The sequence below is a fragment of the Gastrolobium bilobum genome, unplaced genomic scaffold (assembly GCF_033153095.1).
Source record: "Gastrolobium bilobum isolate Gb01-03AN ecotype WA unplaced genomic scaffold, APGP_CSIRO_Gbil_v1 utg1530, whole genome shotgun sequence".
Taxonomy (NCBI): Eukaryota; Viridiplantae; Streptophyta; class Magnoliopsida; order Fabales; family Fabaceae; genus Gastrolobium; species Gastrolobium bilobum.
Window position 1 is genome coordinate 336,797 of NW_026898965.1, and position 19,459 is coordinate 356,255.

General features: G+C 34.0%; 2 protein-coding genes across 3 annotated transcripts; both read right to left on the reverse strand.

The window, feature by feature from the left end:
* Positions 1–1,668: 1,668 nt before the first annotated feature.
* Positions 1,669–8,744, reverse strand: LOC133285860 (uncharacterized). 2 transcript variants are annotated; one of them, XM_061483159.1, is made up of 8 exons: positions 7,617–8,744; positions 6,785–6,861; positions 6,521–6,686; positions 5,109–5,197; positions 4,855–5,019; positions 4,666–4,743; positions 2,929–3,032; positions 1,669–2,190 (listed from the first exon to the last, which is right to left on the reverse strand). In XM_061483159.1, the coding sequence occupies exons 1-8, from the start codon at positions 8,311–8,313 to the stop codon at positions 2,085–2,087; spliced, it is 1,482 nt and encodes a 493-aa protein (XP_061339143.1). In that variant the 5' UTR covers positions 8,314–8,744; the 3' UTR covers positions 1,669–2,084. The 2 variants fall into 2 exon arrangements, with proteins under 2 accessions (XP_061339143.1, XP_061339144.1); XM_061483160.1 differs by lacking the exons at positions 1,669–2,190; positions 2,929–3,032 and adding an exon at positions 3,270–3,428.
* Positions 8,745–11,210: 2,466 nt separating this feature from the next.
* On the reverse strand, positions 11,211–15,816 carry LOC133285894 (hydroxyacylglutathione hydrolase cytoplasmic-like). Its single transcript, XM_061483208.1, has 7 exons — positions 15,686–15,816; positions 15,487–15,609; positions 14,449–14,610; positions 13,725–13,803; positions 13,370–13,483; positions 11,892–12,068; positions 11,211–11,605 (listed from the first exon to the last, which is right to left on the reverse strand). The coding sequence occupies exons 1-7, from the start codon at positions 15,730–15,732 to the stop codon at positions 11,531–11,533; spliced, it is 777 nt and encodes a 258-aa protein (XP_061339192.1). The 5' UTR covers positions 15,733–15,816; the 3' UTR covers positions 11,211–11,530.
* Positions 15,817–19,459: the final 3,643 nt, after the last annotated feature.

Here is a 19,459-nt window from a genome sequence, read left to right on the forward strand (position 1 = left end):
TTCTACAATTAATATAGATAAATTATTTACATTGACCTTAAAACAATGTCGTTTTGAGACAGAAATCAAGATATTTTTAAAATTATAATTTATTTCAGAATTATAATAGTCTTTTTTATTATAATTTTTTAACCCAAAATAACATTGTTTTGATTATGAGGGTGGCCGAGAAAAAATTTATGCAACAATAATATAAATATTTTTTCTATTTTAATTTGGCCAAAATGGTGTTGCGTTTTTTATGACCTCTTTTGTCAAGTATAAATTTGTATATAAAACATATAATATTATTACGAAGAAGTTATATTTACAATCTCTTTTTACTTATAATTTCTTATAATCAAATCTTAATAATTAGTTTCTACTAATATAATTTATTGAGTTATATTTATTAATTAATTATTAATTTTCAATAAATTATACTCTTAGATTAATAGTTAAAATTTAGTTATAAAAGATTGTAAGCAAAAAGGGATTATAAATACAATCTCTCTTTATTATTAAATATAAAGAAAATTGTGGGCGTAGGTCTCATGACATGTAGCACTTCTATATTAAATTTATTCGATCATTTAGCATGTATATGTCTTAGACACTATCAATTTAATGATCTAATTATAGAATGAATTGGAAATAAGACAAATTAAACTTTATACTTATTCGGAGTCCCAGTTTATTTAGTTAATTTTAGAAAGGTATGCCTAATTATTCAGTTAGCTAATATATTATAGGGAGTTACTAATCTCATGTTGCTTGAGATAGTTCTCTCATGTGTGTGAGATAAATATATGGGGTCCACACTTTAAAACAAAAGGAAAAAGAAATGGAAAAAGCTGGCACAAAATTCAATGAGTGTATAATATGAGAGAGCTATCTCCAACGAAATGAGAAAAATATTTCCCTATATTATATGCTGAAACAATTCCAGTGTTTTATACTTACTAAAATTAGTTCATTCATGAAATCTGATTTGACCTACAATTGATTCAGCAACTCTAGTAGTATACATAGATTCAAATTTTAAAATTGAAAATTAGTTATTTAATTCATTAATTAGTTAATTGCATCTAGTAAAATTGGCAGCAGATCCTCGTGTCAAATTAGGCTAAAAAAATCTGTTTTGATCTCGTGTCAAATTAGGTTAAAAAATCTGTTTTAATTGTAAAAAGTCGATTTATATTACTGAGATGCATATACAATTAATTTATGTTTCATTCATCACCAATTTGTTCAATACTAAAACCCACACTAATCCAAATTTATTGGCTTAATCTAACACCATTTCTCATATTTTAATTGATGCCCAATTTTGAAGGTTGCTTCTGGTTTGTTGAGAAAATACCATTGTAACATTACTCTTTCATGTCAATCTCCTTTAGCTCACGTGATAATGATATTTGCAAGTTGCTACGAACTTTAGTTTATTGTCTTATATATTGCAAATTAACAAATTAAACAAAAACATGTGCGTAACTTTATCTGGTAAATATAAGTGTGTAAATTCAAATGTGCAGAAAGCATTCCTTCTCTTCATGCTACAAAAATTATGTCAGAAAGATTCAGCAGCATTATCAAATCTATAGATACATCTCTATAATTGGATAACATACATTGATGCCTAAAAGAAAAAAGACATGCACACTCACCAAAAGCATCCAAATCCAAATTTCATATAGTAAAAATATCAATTTCAGCACTTCCAAGTGCATGAACAACTCAGTTGACATATTTGCATAAAGCCTGTGTAGATACATATACATACTTTAAAAAGGGAGTGGGAGAGGGAGATGAATTTCAAAAGGATGTGACATTATGAACAAGTTTGTGTTTATCATTTACTGAGATATGAGGAATATAAAATATCAGGTTAGTGGGATCCCCTCGGGTTTGAGTAGCTGGCAGCTTGCACATCTGACCTCATTACAAGAGAACATGAATTTTTAAGCCATATCTTTGATGAGTCCCTACAATTTCATTTCCTAGGAATTGATTGATGAAATATCTTACCAAATCAGAGCACTAAACATGATGATTTTTTGGTAGAGGTTGGCTCAAAGCTATGATCCAACCCAAAGTTCGCGAGTTTAAAACAACTGGAAAAATAGACTTGTTGATCCATCTCCAAAGGTCCGAAGATCAGCAGGTTTAACCAATGCTCTGCATAGTGGGCAAGTCCTTTCTCTCTCAAACCTGAAAAGAAAAGTGCCTTTGTTGGTCATGAATAAGATCATGAGCAAATCATAATACAATTTAAATGATTTGTATATAAGTCAAAAACATAATGTATACTTCCTTCTTATACTTAGCTCGGGCTAGTTTTCGCATCAACCGAGACTAAGTTTCTCCTCAAGGGCACACTCCCTACATCAGCCTGATGCATCTAGGAGAATTAATTCTCCTAGGTGTTGGCTTGGGATTTGAACCCGATTAATTTAAATATTTGACAAATATCCAGGTGGCACGAATAAAACATTTGATAAAATGAAAGTTCCACAGTTGGTGCAAACCAGTACTTCTGGTCATTAGTTCATAAGAAGACTGTAATTGGATGCATAATATAACCAAATGCATAATTTTTCTTGGAGGCATATATAGGTACCTTTGTAGGTCAAGAGAGAAGTCATAAATATGACTACGAGCAAATCAAAATACAATTTAACTAACTCTTATACAAGAAAACATGTAAGAGAGATTCAAACCATTAGCCAAAATCAACATTTTCGTGAGAACCTTTTATAAAGAGTATGGTATTCTTGAAAATTAAATAGTGGGAACTTACGGGAAACTCTCCTAGTTGATTACTAGTCTACCCTAAACAATTATCTACTGGCTTTCAGAATCAGAACGTATCTGATTTTTTCTTAAATATAGTGAACTTTTCAAATAAAAAAAATAAATTGTAAATGAGGAATAAAATTATGAACTCACCACTCTGATACACACTCTTCGCAAAAAATGTGTTTACAGCGCAACAAGATAGGGGTATGCATCTTCTCCTGGCATATAGCGCATAGGTCACCAGCAGCATTAACCTGTGTTCAATACTTAGAATTTAGAATCATATTTAAAAAAATTGCCCAATAAAAATCTACAATAACATATACTAGCATTTACACAGTTTTCCATCCTTAAATATAAAGAAACTCCATTGGAAAGGAATAATTGTAAAAGAAAAAGACAGAAGACAGCATCCAATAACAAAAGGCCAAAAGCAAACATTACGCAGAACATAACCATATCTATGTTACAAAGCTCTCCAGCTCCCCTGCATATCACATAATGAATCCCCATGAAAGTAGCCATCAACCAAGCACTATCCATTAGTAAATGCAAAGATAGGAATTTATCTTTGAAAATTCTAACACTTCCCTTCAGCCAAAGATTCAATAAAACTGCAAACAAAGCACATTGACATAAAGTTCATCCCACTGCATATCACATAAAAAATACTAGTGAAAGTAGCCATTGACCAGAACCATAGAAATGCCAAGAAGACAACTATGTCCAATAAAAAATACAAAGGCAAGAATTTATCCTTGAAAATTTTAACATTTCTCTTCTGCCATATATACAATAAAACTGCAAATAAGGCATATTTCCATAAAGCTCATCTTCCCTTACTCCTAAAAAAACCTCAAAAATGATTTGGCAGAATTTGCTCCAAATTTTGAAAGACAAGCTCAAGATTCTCAAAAGACGCCAAATATATAGTTGAGTAGACCAACAAATAATGGCTATGGAGAGTAGAGAGGAAAAGCAATAAACAAATAAGAACATTCACAAAAATCTTGTCCTTCATTCCCTAGGATTTTGAATATTTTCAGAAATTTTCAAGGAAAATAAGGGAGACGAATAGAGCATGCTACCATCATAGAACTGGAGCGCAGGTAGGTAGAACAACAAATCTTTATTACAGAAAATCACTCTGACAATTAACAATGTGATACAAAACCAGAGATCCAGAACGATACAGTGAAAATTCTCTCCCTCTCTAGCTCCCAGGTATTTGAGAGTCCTGGTTCTCTCCCTTCCAATTTCCTTCTCAAGACTCTCAACTGACTCTATTTACTCCCCCTACTTTTATTACTGCATAAAAGTAGTTATTCTGTTATTAAAAGAGTTGAGTCCTAATCCCCTACTAACCCTTTTTTCCCCTAACCTGGACCGTTTTATTTTGTTGCTGCTAACAGATCCTTCTCCATTTCATCCATAAGAATGATGTACAACACAGCCACCGCGTGCAGGCAAACAACTAAATAAAATATAGAAGTTCCATCAGGACAAATCACATTCTGTGAGATGAATGTGATAAATTAATTGATATATGTAAGCAATATTTACAAGACATGATCCATAATTTTTATAGTTAGAAAATATTTATAAGTAATCTTATAGACAACCGTTGCATTAAATTACATAGCTTTATTGTCAGATTGATGAAACATATTACTTGAAGGAGAATCGCTGACTAAAAGTCATTTTCTTATGCATGTAACATTTACCCACCCAACTTCAATATATTATATGGATGTGTATGCAGTTACAAAAATTAGAAAACTACAAGTTCCAAACAACATGCAACAAAGAAGAGAGAAGTGTTTTCTAAAATATAATTACTCAAATGCAGCATTAATAAATTTTTTGTAACTGAAACTGGAATATCACCTGCTCCATTGTGGCATTAACCCCATAATGAACTTCCTTTCTTGATAAAGCCTTCAAGGCAGCAACGAAACATTGGACCTAAAGAAGCACACAGAATGTTGAAGACAACCAAGGGAATAATTTAACATAATGCACAAATATCTTTAAATACAGAACTAGGGAAACTAGTTTTAAAGAATGGAAACATACCTTCTCAACTACAGATGTTAGCTTGAAAGTTAGATACAATCCAGTGGTCAGTGACGAAAAGAGACTGCCATAATCCCTGTTCAAGAAAAACCGGTACCAAACTGGGGTTGGCAACAAAGCACGATACAACAGCAGCGTGTACTCAACCAGAGTTAACATTTGAGCCTAGAAATGAGTTAGATTATTTCAGTTGTTGTAGCTGTAAACTATAATTGGAAATTGCATGTTTGTTGTATATGGAAGACACTAATCACCTGCCGACGGAAGTTATGACCTTTGCCATTTTTGTAATATATAAGCAGGAAACACTTGAAAGCCATTGCAGCTTGCCGTGCCAATGTATCTGAAAATCAATGTATATGGTGACCATTAATACCAATAAAAATTAGAATGACTAAAGGCCACAAAAAACCAATATAAAGGGATAGATAAGACACAAAGAAACAATCAATTAAGACAAAAGTAAAGGATAGTGATACAACTATCTATAAAAGAATAGTATTTTGATACAACTCACGAGATCCAGAAAGATATAGCTCATTATCAGCATCAAATAATAAGTCAAACGTTGAAGCTAATAAATGGCCAGAAAAAAACTGTCTCCAGAACAATACTAAATGAAAAAAAACTACCAAACTACAACAGTAACACTACCAATCAGTTTGGGTAAATATTGAGCATTTTATGGAACACCAAAGGACTTCAAGTGTGCACATGCTGGAAGACTCAGATCTTGGATCAACATTGAAAATACAGATCTAATATTGTCATCGATTCATTGGTATTCCAACAAGTTTTTCTGTGTAGCATAAAGGAATAAACCTTTTGAGAAAAAAATTGCAACCGGACTGCCAACATATATTATTCTTCAATTTATGCGAGAGTATCAATTCTACTTAAGGTGGGGGGTTTCCAGGTCTTAGCTCACACTTGACAGATGACACCAGATAAAACATGTATAGCTTTTAGAATAAGCTATTTCAAATTTATTTTTGTGTTCTGAGACTCAATTTTGATAGAAGCACTTATTTCAATAGTTCATCAATTGGGCTGGAAGTGAGTAGGATAGAAATTTCACAGTTGAGATCTTGAGATCATGTCTCCCTACAGCAGTTCTGGATCTATAACATAATTTCAGTTAACATTCCTTTTTTCCTTGGATGTATTGACATGTGGATTATGAAAGTGATCAAGCAATGACAGTTGACATCAGGCAAAGGAAACTTTGTCGTTATGCAAAAAGGAGGCTACAATAGGACAAAACCGTTAACTTCATCCTGAATCAATTTTAATTCTATTCCTATTCCACCCAATAATTAAATATAGAGAATCCGTTTCACTGTACCCCGTCTACACATAAGACATTGATGGAAATATTCAAAATAGAAAGAGTTACATAACAACAAAAAGGAAGGTTTCAATTTCATTATTAGTGATCAATAAAACAGCTGGAATATTGTGCTGAAACTTTAAAACCCTTGCATATATATGTCAAGCATTAAGCGTTTCACCTAGATTGCAAAACTATTTCTATGGAGCTTTCTTTTTATAGTAATCATAAACTATGGACATACATTTATGTCACTGTGTAAATTAGAATAAATAAAAGTTCAAGCATAAATCCACGGTAACAACTGAACAGTGCATAAACAGAATAAGTCCATACCATTAACCAAGATGATGAATATGGCATGCCAGAAAGGTGTTGCTTTTGGAGGAAGCATGACCAGTGGGTATAAAAGATCATCATTTCGATACCACCAGTAAATGCACATCACGTGAAGCATGAAAGCAAAAGCAATGCCAATAAGGATAGACACTTTCCTATCTCCCTGCAAAATAAAACTAGTGTTAGCCTCTCATTTAGCTAATAGAAACTTGGTTTAGGAATGGAAATTTTAAAGGGTTAGCAAAGATATGGGTAAAGCACCTTTAAAGCTGTCTGTTTCTTAACAATTTCATTTGATTTGAACATCACAGCTGATATCCAAATTGTGACAAAGAAACCTGGATGTGATCAGAAATGAATATCATCAAGTAATAAGGGAAAAAAAGATCAAAAGAAGAAATTAGAGGAAACTTAAACTAAATGTCAGAAGCAGTGCATTACGCACCATCTCTGAGGAAGAGATTGCAAATAAGAAAAGACGCAATCACAACTTACATGAAAGGTAGAAAGCAAACTGCATACTGATTTTCATTAAGCGAAGCTTTCAAATTATCAATAAAGGATCTCTATTGAAACAAATGGCATGAACATCATAGCTTAGTTAACTCTACAAAATTTATCTTTACCTTTCTTACAATTAGCATATATTATTGTAACACCCCAAATTTCATATAATAGAGATAACCTAAACACCTAGGGATTAGGATTACATCCAAGTTTTATTAGTATTATTAATTTATTGTATTATAAATTACTATTATTTTCCTGGGATATTACATTCTACCCTCCTTAAAAGAAGTTTCGTCCTCAAAACTTAAAAGTTTGAGCTTCTCAATTAAACTAAAAGACATAAGGTTAAAGTTAATAAAAATATGGGGTATTACAATTATACAACAGAAACAATTTTGAATTTTCCCAATATTTTATTTTTAACAATGGAAAAACTAATAACAAGTAAAAAGCAAACCAAGGGAAATGCACAGTGCCAATCTATGATTTCATTGGAGTACCCTAGGAGGAGTTTTTGAAGCCAAGATCAACATCATAGGCATAACATAACATAACCAATGAATCAGAACACAAGTGTTTATACCTTGCAAATGCTGTCGGATGAAAACAACCACCAACAAGAGCGAGAAAGGAAGAATTTGCTCAATCCACTTGGCAATTTGCTGAATATCATACCTCTGGTAGGATGATGAATCCCTACTGTTACCATTCCCAGCAGCATCACCACCAACCTGTCCACTACCAGCCAATGGTGAAGACGAAGACACCAAAGGAACCCTCTCACCAACAGCATTTCTACCACGACCCCCAGCATCATCATCATCATCCAATGCAGGCATTCCACCTCTATCATCCATCAGATCATCACAATCATCATGCCCCACTTCTCCAAGCTGATTCTGATCATGCTCTCCAGCTCCAATGATCCTTATTGCAACTTCCCCTGCACTGTTCCCAGCATCAGCAGCAGCATCAAACGACCCAGTTTGAAGCTGAGACCTTAATTCCGAACCAGGAACTCCATTGTTGACAATCACAGCCTCAGAATCATGGGGTGAGCGTAGAATGCCAGAGTAATCCAACAAAAAGGAAAGTGGAGAACGAAAGGGGCTAACAGAGGGCAACCTCATCCCATACCAGGGACCAGTGCCAACACTGCTATTACTATTACTGTTACCATTGTTATCATTACTATTAACACCTCCAGATGATGATGATGATGATGATAAATTAGGAGAAATGGTAGCGTACTGGTCTGAATTAGCATCCAAATTTTCCATCTTTGGCACAACACCAAAAAACCCTAATCTTCACTTTACCTCTTCTGTTTGATCTTTCCTCTGTTTCTGCTATTTTCTAATTTGGGGTTTGATCACAGATATTAAAAAAACAATTTTTACCCTGCCCCTTTAAGGGGATGAAGCTAATTGTGAGAGAGGAAGAGAAAACAAGGTGAAAGGGGATGAAAATGGAAGGGAACGAATGAAGAAGAGAAGTTGGAAGCATTAGCTTTATATCTTACCTGATAGATTGTGAATTAAGCAAATGGAAAAAAAGGAAGAAGCTTTGGAAATGGAACTGAGAAATGGGTCAATGGTCAAGAGGATTAGAGCTCAAAACAGCAATGGTTGCAGAAAATGAATAAGATGATGACGACGAAGGTGAAGGAGAGTACAGGAGAAAAGTCAAAGTCAGGAACTGTTGTTTTGCCTGCCTTTTTCTTTCTTTATCTTTGAGCGCGTGGAGTGTGTATGTGAATGCATGACAGAAAAACGCAAATAATTCGTAGTTCTGAAAATTTCATTAATTAGAATACGATGGTGGTTCATTTGATGTATGAGAGTGAAATAATTGAGATGAGATAATCTGTTTGATCATTTTTTTTTTATTATTTTTGAAAAAAATTTAAATTTTTAATCATGAATCTGTCTCAAATTGAACTAATCCCAAATAATAAAGGATTCGTTTTTTCTACGTCAATGTAGATAACTTATCTATATTGAGCTTAGTTATCTACATTGAGCTCAAAACGATATCGTTTTGAAGCGAAAATCATGATATTTTTATAATTATAAGTTATTTCAGGGTTATAATAGTCTTTTTATTATAATTTTTAAATTTTTCAACCCAAAACAACGTCGTTTTAGCAGCAAATATAAATAACTTATCCACGTCACTTTAAAAACATTAAAGCCAATAATAAATTATTGAAATATTTCCAATTTATTTATTTTATTAATTGCTAATCTTACACTAAATAAATAGTCTAAGATTATTCAGGATTAGGTTTGCTTACATTGTATGATTATATATTTATGAGCCAATTTTATTTTTGTTTTTCATGAACTAATAATTGTCATTATTAATATTGAGATATTAAAAAGTGGTGATTTATATGAAAGACTATAGTTGTGTCTTGTGTGTGAAGTAGAATGTTTTACGCTCACCAACTAATAAATATGTTAGGTTGGTAACGGCGACGTAGTGATGATATTTTAGGATACGAAAATCCTTAAATAATCATATCAAATAATTGTGATAACTTAACTGAAATAATTGATGTTTTGTTGGTAGACGTAGCGAGGTAACTGATAGAGAAACGCGTGCAAATAGACATTTTCAGATTCTTTTCTTCCCTTTGTCATTCCAACAAAATGAAAAGCCATGATTCACCCTTTTTTTTATTTATTTAATCAATCACCTCTTTTGTTTTTTATTTAATTTTTTTAACAAGAAGGGAAAAACTCCAAAATATAAAATTGATAATTTTATAGTATATCATTTAATATATTTCTTTAATTAAAATTGAAGGAGGGACAATACATCATCTTTCTATATATGTTAATAAATAAACGTTAATAATTTTGCGTTATATTTTTCAATCATGATTCAACTGAGAGAAAGTAGTAGAGAAAAATATAAAATTTAGTGATAAAGTAGCCGTGCAATAGTGGTTTATACGTAGATTTCTATAGTAGCATAGAAGAATTTCAGTGATCCCGATCAACATTTATTCAGTGGTCTAGACCAATCAAAATCATATAACTAATAAGGAAAGAGGAGAGAGAAAAAATAAAAAATAATTTTTTTTGTCCAAATATCACTTTTTAAATGAAAAAATCACATGGAGGCGTGAAGAAAAAAAAAATATTCCCACCAATACGTTATACACAAGCCACGTTCTTAGACGAGACTCCGCACACCTCTATACAAAGTCTATGTCGGTGTGGTGCTATTCTCAAAAGAACATGCTTATGGAATTGGTGTTGTGATATGGGTTTCCATGGTAATTTCATGGCAAGGAAAGCACACAAATTTGGAAATATATCCTCTTATATTATATATTAAAATAATTATATTTTTTCATTTTAAGAATTTTGTTATCAAAATTATGAATGTTAATTTTTCAATGAGTCAGATTACAATAAAACATCCGATGAGTTGAGGTATAGTATATTTTAGAAATCTTTGAGGGTTAAAATTATCCTTCTTTTCGCTTGGGAAGATGGGTTTGAGAATGTTTATTTTTTTGGTAACTGATCCTAATTACCTCTCTGAGACGAATCAGAACCCTCTCGTATTCCCCACTTTTGAGAATGTCTATTGATAGTATTGTACAAGGAGAGACTATTTCTAAGAAAGTTGCATTATTATGGTTTGATAGATTTTGATTGTAGAAATATGTAACAATATAGTTTTATTGCCTTTTTTATTATGTTTCATGCCTTGAGTTTATTATTAAATAAATTTATATTTATGATAATAAAAAATATAACCAAAATAAGGTGTAGATGACATTGCTTTTAATTATATAAACTGCTAAAATGTGACCCAACAACACAAACAAACAACTAGTTAAGTTAGCATTTTTTTCAATCTTATTTATTAAAGATATTTTAACAGATAAAGAAACGGAAAAAGAAAATCCATAAAATATCATGGGCCTAAGAAATACAATTTATTTGTATAGATATTATTAAATGATTGTGGACTTTGAAATCGCCGCTAGTGACGGCGACATGCGTTTTGCTACTAGTTCCATCGTCACTCCATTTACCCAACCAAAAACAAAGATAATAAAATGATGGGCACAGAAAGAAGCAGGCCATTATTTTCTATCTCTGCCCCATTCTTATCCTGATCACAGAAAGAAACAAAGCATCGAAGGGGACATACAATTTTCATTTTTATTACTAAATTTAGAGGGAGAAAGTTACTTTGCGAACAGAAAATGAAAAGAGAAAATAATTGATTTTAAGTTGACAAGTAAATGACATGAATGAAATAGAACATCTTAGTATTTGAACTAACCAACAGAATATACATATGGGTAACGGAGCTAATCAAAATCCATGCTCCTAACATGACAAGCCTCTGACACTGCCATTTCAATTTCAGGTAAAACAAGCTGTTACAGTATCTGCATAAAGGGCCTTCTTCACATGGATGGAACAGAAAAGGAAAGTGGAACAGGAATGAATGAGAATGCACGTTTCATTAACCCCTCCAGTTGTCTTTGCGCTTCCTCATCTCTCCTAAAGCTTCAACAGGTGACTTGCAGCCCACCTTCTCCTACAAATATTAACATGTCAACAAATGCTTCAGGTTCAGCATTGTGTCACTTTATTTTTTATCCAAAATATAAAAATATAAAAAATGAAAGACTGCCACAAATTGCAGGCTTGCAGCTTCCTTTCAAAGTAAATATGCTAGAATTTCAATTTGATTGTAGAAAGCACCAATATACTTCTGAAGGCATTACTGAGTATCTATTTCATTCCTCCCTCCCATCAGTATGAAATCATCTATTTGTTTCACTTTCACACTATAAAGAGGGTTTGGAGAGGAGCGGACAAACCTGAATCTCAGGTAGATCAACCCTCATAAATGGATTGGTCTCCATTTCATCCTCAATGGTTGAAGGAATTGTTGGTTGGCCAGCTTGCTGCTGATTCTGAGCCCAGGTTAATTTTTGCTGTATCCTCAAATTGTCTGGCTCAACTATCAGAGCAAATTGCAAATTTTTCGCCGAGTACTGCAGAAAAAACAAATTCAAACTCTTAAAGGTGATTAATGACATAAGTGAGGAACAGCATATAATAAACATGCGACTAAGAATTTAAGATTATAGGCCAAAAGTAAAACTACAGTAGAACAATCTAGAATTTCTCCTTCCCTCATGCTGTATGTTTCTATGCCTCAAAGCTGCATCATTGATTCAACCTAAGCCATAAAATTTGTATTTTAAGCATAAGAGCATAACCAACTTTGCACAAATAAGCTTCTTCTGAACACTCACTAAGGATCATCTAAAGCATTCCACTTCTTCCCAAATCAGAACTTTGCAGCTGGGTCTCAAAACCAATTGTATCTTTTTTCAGCAAACCAAAGAAGTGAGTTCTAAAGTATAAAGGATCTCTGGATTTTCCTTATCAAGGGTTGTTGTAACATAATGGTAGCTCTTAACCAGAAATAAATGTTTCCATTAATAGACAGACTCCAGCATAACAAAAGGTTAGGAAACACTATCCATGAATACTTTATGGCATTTTTAGCACTAAATTCGATACAAGAATTGAGTGTTGATAGGTTCCAACTGGTATCTTTTTCAGCAAACCAAAGAACTGTGTTCCCAAGAATAAGGATATCTGGGTTTTCATGCTCAATAGTTGCTGTAATGGAATGCTAGCTCTTAAACTAGAGAGAGAGAGAGAGAGAGAGAGAGAGAGAGAGAGACTCCACTCCAGCATAACAAAAATTTAGGAAACAGTAGTATTCATGAATACTTAATGGCCTAACTCTAGCGCTAAATTTGTTACAAAAACTGAGTATCGATGGTTCCGTTACGTCTATATCAAGTTGACTACTCTATGCAATACTAAGTGGAAATATACGCCTTCCATTTCCCATTCTTTTCAGTTTACATAAAGCATGCATGGACTGACCCAAGATGTTTATTTTAGACTGTCTACAACTTCACAAACAACAATTCCCAGGGCAGCACCACTAACATCCTCAAGAAGTTCACACATTTTATGGATTGACCCAAGATGCGGAAAGAATTTGGGGAGCATACACACGTCTTCACCATCAAAATAGATATACATACTCATCAACTATAGAATGAATTAGAATTCAAATATATATTTGCATCATTCTCGAATTCTGCTATCTCCAATAATTAAATTATAAACTTTTACCAGGTAAAGTCATGCATTACATAACTGTTGAAACAGTTGTGTGGATTAAATTTGAACTTACAAGAAGATCAATCATTAATGGCAATCCCTACTATAAAATTTTTCCAGTAAGGAAGGGGACTTCAGTATTGTTTACCTCATGGCCACAGTAAACCCGTGTTGGCTTTGGTAATGAACCTAAGGTTACACAGAGTGACTGATACATCTGTTCTGCAGTTCCTTCAAAAAATTTCCCACAACCAGCAATGAACTGTAAAAAAACAATAATATAATAAGTTTAGAGATCTAAAAGTAGGACATCTTCAAAATTATATATACAAGAAGGTTTTCATAGAGAAATAATGAAAGTCAAAATAAATCATATACCCCTGACTTCAAGTATTTGGCACAGCTTTATGAAAAAGTTTATTATATGGTTTCCAAAGAACTACTTTTTCAGAAATGCTTCATAAAGACTCCTTAAAATGAAGAAGATGGATCAGTCATCTTACCAATGTATCACCAGTAAAAACAGCCGGATGCTCATCCTCTTTGCCAGTGACATAATAACTTATGTGACCTTTGGTGTGGCTGAGCAAGTCAAACAAATAGCTTATGTTATCAAGACAGGTATATGTGTCTGGAGAAAGGGTGAAAGTGAGGTTGAACCACTACAGAGCACATCAAGGAATACCACAGAAGAATGATAATTACTAACAATTAATAAAGCACTGACCAAAATTAATATTAATAACTGATAAGGCCACTGAAGCAAGGAATGCTTCCTTGGTATCACATACATCGGTGCATCTATTGGTTTAATCATCATATAAGCACGGCCAAAACCCTCTAATAGAGGATGAGAACAATTAGCACACGTTCAGGAAGCAGTACACAAATAATTATTCAGAACAAAACTTTTCTGGCAAGAGAAATACATTATTAAAGTTAACACTGTATTATGCTCGGCAGTTTGCAAGTTTTCAAATCTCTTCCAGTGTTGCAGTATCATTGGTATACAAACAGGAGTTAGACGATTTCTTTCTTTTTGAGTTTTGTGTTTCTTTTTTAGGTTTGGAGATCAGACTATTTTTATGTCATTTGAAATGAAGGGGAGACCCAAACAGTAACAGGCCCAGTCTATAATACACAGTTCACTATTTCCAAACTCTTTACATTGGGTTGGGAAAAAGAGTGCCAACAAGAATCTATAATTAACTAGTTGAGTTACCATACCAAGGTGTGTGAAGGGCCATTATACTTATATCAGCTCCAAGAGGCACCTTATCACCATTTTCAACTTTATCAGTGCAACCCTGCACGTTATCAACCGAACCACCATATACCTTGATTCCAGGTACCAATTCCTTTATCTTCTCATTTCCACCAGCATGATCCCTGTCACATAATCACACAAAAATTACAAATTTTTTTTTTTAAAAAAGAAAAGAAAAAGATGAAGCAAAAAGCTTAACACCTAGCAAAATAACCAAGAAAATGATTAACAACTTAGAGTTAGTTTTAACAAATTACATAAAATAAAAATTTAAAGGAAAATCGAAAAGAAGAGAAAAGAGAAAAGCAGTGTGCATTTACATTTTTTAAGACAAAAAAAAAAAAGACTCACCACTCATTTTTATATGGATTACTTTAGCTTCACATAGACATAACCACTACGAATTTAGATATTCAGGTGGTGTTTGGTTTCATTTTTGATCTGTGTTTCCACTAATAGTTACAAAATTCCACCTTAGTATTATTCCTATTTTCAAGAATTTGCAAAAAATAAAATAAAATAAAATAAAAATGATAAAAACAACAAAATCTTACTAAAATAAAGTAACAATTTCATAATTATAAATTGGGAAAAGTTTTTCTCCAGCCACCGGAGATAAAGTTATCTCCAGTGAGCCCAAAACGACGTCGTTTTGAGATTATAAGATTATAAGATTATAATGATAAAGACTAATATAACCCTGCAATATATTATAATTACAAAAACACATTGATCTCCACCCAAAATGACATCGTTTTGAGCTTATATCCGGTTACAGGAGAAATCCTAAATTACAAGTTGAAAACATACTATCTAAAGATAAGAACCAAAAAACAAATCCAGCACCAGATACTAAACATATTAACACGAGTTCTAAGCTAAGAAAACAAAGGCAAAGTGTGATGCAAAAGGACGCGATTAAATCATACCCACCAGCTTCCGAAAGTCATGAAATTTAACTTAAAAAAAAGAAAAGGAAAAAGAGTAGTTAGAGGGACCAGTGATGGTGGGTAGTGAGGACGAGTTTGAGTTTGAGGCCATGTGAATTGGCAGCTTCGAGAACCTTCTCCGGTTCAACGGGGTCAACCGCCGCGGCTTCTTTGGTAGTCTCGTCCACGATCCTGCAAATAACCCAGATTCAGATATTGCCCAAAATTGGAATTGAAAAAATGCAAAATTAGAATAGTTACAGCTTACAAATAGGAATAATTGTCTTGAAGGCAAGGAATGTGATAGATCTTCATGCTTCTTCTCTTCTTCCCAATTCAAGGTGAACACACACTCACTCGCACTGAGACAAAAATCTTGCTTTTGCCACTTACAACAAGCAAATATCAGTAATTATATATGATAATAAATAAGTCTTATAATTATTAGTTAATTTATTCCAAATAATTTTTTTTAAATATTTAAATTAGTTCGCCTCGCGATAGTTTGATCGGGCTATTTACGAAATTAAGACTTTAAACTGGATTGAGTTATTCCAAATATTATTAAATAGTTATTTTTTGTCAAAAATATATATTATGCGATATTATTAAATAAAATTTAGACTCCATATTGATACGTCAAATTAATTATTCAATATATTATGAATATTTTTATAACAAAGTATTTTTATTTGGAAGGCCACCTGTGATGATTTATGATAAAATTATATATCGCTTGCTAACAAGAAAAGCCTGATAATCGAAATCAAACTACAATGAAAAATTGTTGTAAATAAAAATTATTTAGTTATTATTTAGTCATTTATTTGTTGTATTGGGCCAAGCCTATTAGGTTAAAACTAGGTCAAATATTCTCTATAAATAGAGAACCCTTTGTACAGATTATTTACAATTATATAATATATTAGAATACCCTTTTCAAGTTGGTATCAGAGCTCTCGATCTGAGGGCTTTGCTTCCGCACATATTATCTTCTTTTTTAACAAAATCCTAATTTCTTTGCCTCTTGCCGCCACCGGAAAAAAATTTCGGGGACCTTTTGGACCAAGGGGACCATTGTTGACCTTATTTTTCCTCCGATCTATTATTCTACGCATTGTTCCTCCGCCACAAACGACCGAAACACCTCTGACCGCCTCCAATCAGATCTGTCTTCACCGTTTGGACCACTTTCCGGCGACTTTTCAACCGCGACCACCCACAGACAGGTGCGCGCTCAACGGACGACCACACCAGAAAAATCTCAGCCGGCGAAGCCCATCCACGCGCTCTCACGCGCCGCCCCTTTCCCGATGAGTGAATCCCACGCGCAGCTCCTTTCTCCGGCGCGTGGAGGCGCGTGCGGCCGTGTTTTTGGACCGGACCACCACCATTCTTCTCGTCTTCTTGTCTTCTGTCTGGATCTGTAATTATTTTTCTGATCAGAGGTCATTTGATATTCTGTTTGGTTGATTTTATCGCTGGTTGTTAACTTTTTTTGTTAAAGAATGGCCGAGCATGATAGTTCTTCGATCTTATCTGGTAAGAGCACACGTTCTATATCTCTTCTTGCTTCTTGCACTGATTTTAAAACCTCATGGATTTTGGATTCTGGTGCAACTGATCATATGGCTTGTCGTACTGAGTTGTTTTGTTCTTATCATCCTACTGTTGGTAGTCATACTATATCTGTAGCTGATGGATCCCATAAATCAGTTATTGGTTCTGGTAACATTCAAATTCAACCTTCCGTGTTTCTTAAAAATGTTCTTTATGTTCCTCAGCTTTCTACTAATCTTATCTCTACTCAAAAACTTACAACTGATTTGAATTGTTCTATCACATTTTTTCCTTCTCGTTGTCTTATTCAGGATCTTACCACGAAGAAGACAATTGGAGTTGCTAATGAACAGGATGGGTTGTATCATCTCCTTCCAGACCATGCTAGCAAAAATCAGTTATTAATGACACGTCATCCTTCTACTGCAGAGTCTATGATTTGGCTCCATCACAAGCGTCTCGGGCATCCACCATTTAGTCTTTTGAAGTCCATGTTCCCCTCTCTGTTTCTCAATAAGTCGGTTGAGACCTTTCATTGTGATGTTTGTGAATTTGCAAAACACCATCGAGTGTCATTTCCTTCTAGCACTATTAAAAGCAGTGAACCTTTTTCTCTTATCCATTCTGATGTTTGGGGCCCTTCTAAAGTGCACAGTGTTTCAGGTGCAAGGTGGTTTGTTTCTTTTATTGACGATTGTACTCGGATAACATGGATATACTTGATGAAAGACAAGTCTGAAGTACCAGAGATATTTATTCGGTTTCATCATATGGTTGAGACTCAGTTTGGTAAGGGTATTAAAAGACTCAGATCTGATAATGGTACTGAGTACGTCAATCAATGCCTGTCACAATTCATTTCAGACAGAGGTATGATTCATGAGCTCACATGTGTTGATACCCCTCAACAAAACGGGGTTGCTGAAAGGAAAAATCGTCACCTTCTTGAAGTTGCTAGAGCACTACTTTTTCAGACATCTGTTCATAGTTTTTATTGGGGAGAAGCAGTATTAGCTGCAACTTTTTTGATCAACTGTTTACCTTCACGGGTCCTTAACAATATCAGTCCTATTCATTCCATGACTTCCTTCTTTCCTTCTGTTCCCATATTGTAGAGCCTTCCACCAAGAGTGTTTGGATGTGTTGCCTTTGTCCATGTTCATAAACAACATCGGAGTAAGTTGGATCCTAGGGCTCTTAAGTGTGTCTTCCTTGGTTATAACCCTTATAAAAAATGGTACAAGTGTTATCATCCACCAAGTCGGAAATTTTTTGTTTCTATGGATGTCACCTTTCAAGAATCTGAATCTTATTTCCTGGGTCCTCATCGTCAGGGGAAGAATAGTTCTTCAGAAGACTCGTCCCCTTCCTTCTTTGAGTCTGGATCAATCTTCTCTCTTCCTAGTGTGTCTGCTCCTGGTGTGTCAGAACCTTCAAATACTCCTGAGATACAACCCATACTGTCTCACCAGCAACCTCAATCGTATGAACCACTGGTAAGTCCTGAATCTCCTGTTTCTGATTCTAATATTATTTCCTCTCATGATTTGTCTATTTATTCTGATATCTCTAATGACTTACCCATTGCTTCTACTTCTGATGACTTACCTATTGCTCTTAGAAAAGGAAAAAGATATTGTCACAAGAAAACTTGTTCCTCCTGTCCCTCTTGTACTCAATACCCTATCTCCCACTTTGTTTCCTCTGCTAATCTTTCTGTGCAGCACAAAAGCTTTGTTTCAGCACTAGATTCTATTGCAATCCCAAAATCAGTACATGAAGCCTTGAAAGATAGGAATTGGGCTCAAGCCATGCAAGAGGATATGAATGCTTTGGAGAAAAATAAAACATGGGAGGTTATTGATAGACCCAACGGAAAGAAAGCAGTAGGGTGCAGATGGGTTTATGCCCTAAAATATAATTCTGATGGCACTCTTGAGAGATATAAGGCTCGATTAGTGGCCAAAGGTTACACTCAAACCTATGGCATTGATTATGAAGAAATCTTTGCTCCAGTTGCAAAGATGAATACAGTGAGAATCTTGTTATCTCTTGCTGCCCATTATAATTGGGATATAAATCAATTTGATGTGAAAAATGCTTTCCTCAATGGTGAGTTAGAAGAAGAAGTCTACATGGAAATCCCGCCTGGTTTTGATTCTGTGAAGGGGAAAATAAAGTTTGTAGATTAAAAAAGGCCTTGTATGGATTGAAGCAGTCACCTCGTGCTTGGTTTAGAAGATTTACTAAGGTTATGATGACCTTAGGATACAGACAGAGCCAAGGAGATCACACTCTTTTCTTCAAGCACTCCCAAAATGGGAAGCTTACTGTGCTCCTTGTATATGTTGATGATATTATTATCACATGTGATGATTTTGTGGAGAGACAGATTCTGCAAACACGGCTTGCCTCTGAGTTTGAAATCAAAGACCTTGGGAAACTAAGATATTTCCTGGGGATAGAAGTAGCTCATTCAAGC

Bases quoted from the DNA above. Each gene is read 5' to 3' on its own strand.
- LOC133285894 (XM_061483208.1), bottom strand. From the start codon at position 15,732: ATGAAGATCTATCACATTCCTTGCCTTCAAGACAATTATTCCTATTT. The intron at 15,610-15,685 runs GTAAGCTGTAAC...GGTTATTTGCAG, and splicing joins CAAGACAATTATTCCTATTT to GATCGTGGACGAGACTACCA. The intron at 13,484-13,724 runs GTAAGATGACTG...GTTTTTTTACAG, and splicing joins TTTTTACTGGTGATACATTG to TTCATTGCTGGTTGTGGGAA.
- LOC133285860 (XM_061483159.1), bottom strand. From the start codon at position 8,313: ATGGAAAATTTGGATGCTAATTCAGACCAGTACGCTACCATTTCTCCT. The intron at 5,020-5,108 runs GTGATTAGTGTC...ACTCATTTCTAG, and splicing joins GTCATAACTTCCGTCGGCAG to GCTCAAATGTTAACTCTGGT. The intron at 3,033-4,665 runs GTGATATTCCAG...TATTGAACACAG, and splicing joins TTAATGCCACAATGGAGCAG to GTTAATGCTGCTGGTGACCT.